The sequence below is a fragment of the Amphimedon queenslandica genome, unplaced genomic scaffold (assembly GCF_000090795.2).
Source record: "Amphimedon queenslandica unplaced genomic scaffold, v1.1 AMPQUscaffold_11805, whole genome shotgun sequence".
Lineage (NCBI taxonomy): Eukaryota > Metazoa > Porifera > Demospongiae > Haplosclerida > Niphatidae > Amphimedon > Amphimedon queenslandica.
The window spans coordinates 1-4,174 of NW_003547955.1; the positions used below are offsets into that span (position 1 = coordinate 1).

Here is a 4,174-nt window from a genome sequence, read left to right on the forward strand (position 1 = left end):
TATCAATATGCTTGTAATTTTAAAGATAAAATTAACAATTTTTAATGTATTTATTGTATCAAACTGTGATCCATTGTTATTCTTCATTAGGTGAAGAGTCATTGATAATCAGTACTGCTCTCTCTCGGAGTCTCTACAGTGGTAATTCTGGCTTTAAGGAAGTCTACAGGAAAGAATTATTAGAACATTTAAAAACTGACCCTCTTCTCCAAGACCTTCATGATGCTGGAATGGCCGACACCTCTTGACTCAACGCCCCCGCAATAATTGCGGATTATCCATATTTGGGATCTTGTTCTCATATATGTGACATTAGTGGTGGACTGGGGTCATTCCTGTATGCTGTACTCAGTCATTATGATTTTAAGATGAAAAGAACTAACTTTGATCTACCTGATGTCATTGATAATTCAAAGTGAGGAACTGATAGTGTTTTGTAATCTTAAACACACTCTACATGCTGTACAATATAGTGCAAAATTTTTGAGGGCTGCAAATTTCATGGATTTTGCAACTTTTGTGAATTAATTATTTCTGCAAAAATCAAATTATTTACGGTATAAGATGGCAGACACCACAAATTTGTGAAAATTAAATCTGCAAAATTTTAAAGCAAATTAGCAAAATTTACAGCCCTCAAAAATAATTTTGCACTATACAGTAGTAACAATTAATTCTAGCTTTGACAGTTACAATACACTGCATGATTGGTCTTAAAAATATTTTGTTTATTCTCTCTTCTTAATTATTAGGGATTAGTGAAAGGTATGAATGTTGAGGAACACATTTCACTTGTGTCTGCATGGTAATTTTACTGACAAGCTACCACAATTTGAGTAAGAACAATAAAACAATAATTATTAATAATAATCATCCTCTCTCTCTCCCTCTCTCAGTTGTGATTGTTATATTTTAAAGGATATTCTTCAGAATTGGTCAGATGAAGATGCTCTGCTGATATTATCTAAAGTTGAATCAGTTGCTAAGAGAAATAAGAGTCGTCTTGTGATTATTGAGAACATGATGCACACTGGACACCATGCAGAAGAGAAGGTAAGAGAGAGAGAGAGATTGAAGCCAAAGATCCTGTACTATAGTACAGGGACATTGGCATGATTATGAAGCAACTTTAAAAATTTGTAAAAAATTAAGTTTAATTGGAATCAGCTCAAACTTTCTACACATCATAAGTACATGTATATGCATCAGAAAATTTAACTAAAATGGAGAATTTTCTCCTTATGTAATTTGGCCTGTGACCCTGTACCATAGTACAGAGATTGGTCATATAATTTAGTCAAACTTGTACACTAAAACACAATATTATGTGTTTCAGTGCACAATGTTTGACCAAACTGTATGTACATGTACATGCTTGAATCTATTTCTTATTCGATCCTCCTCTTTCTCTCTCTCTCTTTCTATTTCAGTTAAAGTCATTTCTTGATCTCACTATGATGTCATTCAATCTGTCACATTCTTATCTCCGTACAGTTGAATTATTCTTTCTTCTTCAATCAACAGGTTTCACAGACCAACAGCTTTACTTCACTCATACTACCTACAACGTCATTGAAACCTATCCTAAAACTAATCAGTGATGGGTGGAGTCAGGGGCGTGGCTTTAAATCATATATACCATAAATGGAAATATTGTTAATACAATGAAATGATCATTAATGTACATGTGTTATCATCTAATTTTTGTGATGATTATTTTAAAATAATAGTTCAATGCCGTCATTGTTTAGAATTCCTGATGCATGTAAACTGTTTTTGACTTTCATTGCACTAAAAGTATTCAGCAGAGAATTTGAAGAATATGAATATTTTACAGTGAAGATGGTTTATACATGTATTATGAATTTAAGGTTGTGTGAACCTTTGCTCCTCATTTACATGTACATTGTATAAATTATTCAGAAATTGGCCTGTGCAGGTTTCTGCAAAATCTATATACATTCAATAAAATAATACACAGAATATTCTATAGACCCGTATGTCCATGCCGTGTGACTATTTTAAAATGAAAAAAGTTATTACTAATTTAAAATAATGAAAAAGTGTGGCTTTTAACACAAATATAATATCAAAATAGCAACGAGTACTAATATCAAAGAAGCAATGAAAACAAAAGCATGACTTTTACTAGGAAAAAATTTAAAACAATGGTCATGAGCTCTAGTGGTACTCTTACTCTCATCAGGTAGGGGATCATAAAGAGAATGGGCAGTGGGTGATGAAAGGAACTGCTTGACTTCAGCCTCTGCCTTTCCAAGATGATCAGGATAGTCTTGACAAACTCTTAGGATAGTCCTCCAGGTCACGTCTTTATCTCTGCGTATCCATCTCTGGAACACTTGCATGAGGTTATTAGTAGTAACCTCAGGACATGGTAGCAGGTCATCCACTCGAACTGATAATGCAATACCAATGAGTTTAAACTGAGCAGCATAACTATCAAATAGTCTAACAAGATCATTCAATTGAGGCATCTTGTCTAGGATATCTGTACAAAACAATAAAAATAATTTTAATATTTTTTTCTTTAATAACAATAGTTCCTAACTTTCATCCGATGGCTGATCATTATCATGTTTTATTTGTGTTCCATTGTTACACTCATCACGTCCTATACACAAGTGATAAATTATAAATAATAATTATTAGTATACGCATACCTTGTGCATCATTAAACCAGGTCCAGTAGTCATTGCTAAGAGCAGGAGATTCACCACAAACTGTACAATCAGCTACTTTATGGTGATCTTCATTTATAATACAATAGCAGCTCTCATTGTTAGGGCAAGCAAATGCATTGACGTAATTATGCTTGAGGTGCATGGCATCACTGCTATTATCAATAGCTGTTTTGAGTAGATTACGTACTAATGGACAGTGCTGGGTAGGACCAGTAAAGTACACTTCAATATGAGTGTAACGGTTGATGAGGTGAAGTGTGTGCTTTGATGTGATCGTTATCTTGAGGGACATGGCATCTCGAAATTTAAAATACCCTGGTGTCGACGGCGAGATTTTAGCAACGTATTCTTTCTGGTTGAGTAGGTTTACGATGGTTAAAGGAAACAATCCTGTAGGAGCTGGTAGGATCTCTTCACTCTCCTCTTCCCTCCAGACTATGAGGAGTGGCTTAGCATTAGTCTCCTTAATTGAAACTGGTTCATTGTATGAAGGAAGAGCATAAGGAATGAAGTAGTGTCCCTTTGGTTCATCTTCTAGTTTTGTGATGATGTTAAGATGAAGGAGGAGTCTGATTAGGTCAGACATCTGGAACTCTGGCAGGGAAAAGACGACAGACTTTGACTTTAAATGCTCAAAAATATTTTCATTGAAGATTCCATCCTCGAGATTATTAGTAACTTCGAGAGGAAGACGTTTGTCTAAAATTGAAGCCAAAGCATCATAGTCATCAATGTATGTGAGAGCTAATAATTGTGAGAGAATCTCGAGGATTGGCTTAGAATCAATAAAGATGACATTCGTAACTTTTGGATAATATAACATGAGACTCACATTATGGAAATATCTCAAAGCTTGTTTAGTATCTTCCTCATTCATCCCGTATCTTTCTCCAATAGATAAAGCGTCCTTAACTAACACAATACTCTGCTCGGGCAAAGATAGCTCAAAAGCAAACCATCGAATTGGTATTTTGATTTCCAGTGAAGCATCAGAACCATGACACCATATTGCCTTGCAAATCTCTTCACTGTATTTAGCTCTTTCTTCTGATGCAGCAATCGTGTTGACAGGATACATGATAGATTTTTTATGATGAATAACGCAATTTTTTAAGTAAGACTGCAGCGAAGACATTGAAGACTTTAGAATCTCTTCCTTTTCTTTTAGAGTAGCATCACTCACCTTGTCATAATGTGTTCCCAATACAAGATGCATGGAGTGTGTCGGTTTCTTGGAGATGCAGGAAATATCAAGAGGCTTAAAACTAGCTCCAGTCGAAACTGCAGACTGGAAGAATGCTAACTGACTTGACTTGGAGTGGCATGGGAAGTATTGTCCATCGATCCTGTACATCAGATCAAACCTCTCATTGAAAGGCTTCGATAGATCCAGCGTTATTATATTGAGAGAAGCTGCTCTAGTGAATAAAGGCAGTAACTCCTGGTATGCTGGCTGACCACCGGAATCAATA

The 4,174-nt window shown here is 35.2% G+C and overlaps 2 protein-coding genes across 2 annotated transcripts; one reads left to right on the forward strand and one right to left on the reverse strand.

Annotated features, from left to right (window-relative positions):
• The first annotated feature begins 61 nt into the window (after positions 1–61).
• LOC105315091 (O-methyltransferase 7-like) lies at positions 62–1,690 on the forward strand. The gene is made up of 4 exons (XM_020004971.1): positions 62–415; positions 753–836; positions 897–1,053; positions 1,431–1,690. The coding sequence occupies exons 2-4, from the start codon at positions 772–774 to the stop codon at positions 1,599–1,601; spliced, it is 393 nt and encodes a 130-aa protein (XP_019860530.1). The 5' UTR covers positions 62–415; positions 753–771; the 3' UTR covers positions 1,602–1,690.
• Positions 1,691–2,019: 329 nt separating this feature from the next.
• On the reverse strand, positions 2,020–4,168 carry LOC100638147 (uncharacterized). The gene is made up of 3 exons (XM_003390788.2): positions 2,682–4,168; positions 2,570–2,632; positions 2,020–2,509 (listed from the first exon to the last, which is right to left on the reverse strand). Exons 1-3 carry the CDS (start codon positions 4,054–4,056, stop codon positions 2,073–2,075), a joined length of 1,875 nt encoding a protein of 624 aa, XP_003390836.2. The 5' UTR covers positions 4,057–4,168; the 3' UTR covers positions 2,020–2,072.
• Positions 4,169–4,174: the final 6 nt, after the last annotated feature.

Coding starts and splice junctions, on each gene's coding strand:
- LOC105315091 (XM_020004971.1), top strand. CDS start 772: ATGTTGAGGAACACATTTCACTTGTGTCTGCATGGTAATTTTACTGAC. Junction 837..896: donor GACAAGCTACCACAATTTGA/GTAAGAACAATA, acceptor TCCCTCTCTCAG/TTGTGATTGTTATATTTTAA. Junction 1,054..1,430: donor GACACCATGCAGAAGAGAAG/GTAAGAGAGAGA, acceptor TTTCTATTTCAG/TTAAAGTCATTTCTTGATCT.
- LOC100638147 (XM_003390788.2), bottom strand. CDS start 4,056: ATGTACAGGATCGATGGACAATACTTCCCATGCCACTCCAAGTCAAGT. Junction 2,633..2,681: donor CTGGTTTAATGATGCACAAG/GTATGCGTATAC, acceptor ACTTGTGTATAG/GACGTGATGAGTGTAACAAT. Junction 2,510..2,569: donor TGATCAGCCATCGGATGAAA/GTTAGGAACTAT, acceptor TGTTTTGTACAG/ATATCCTAGACAAGATGCCT.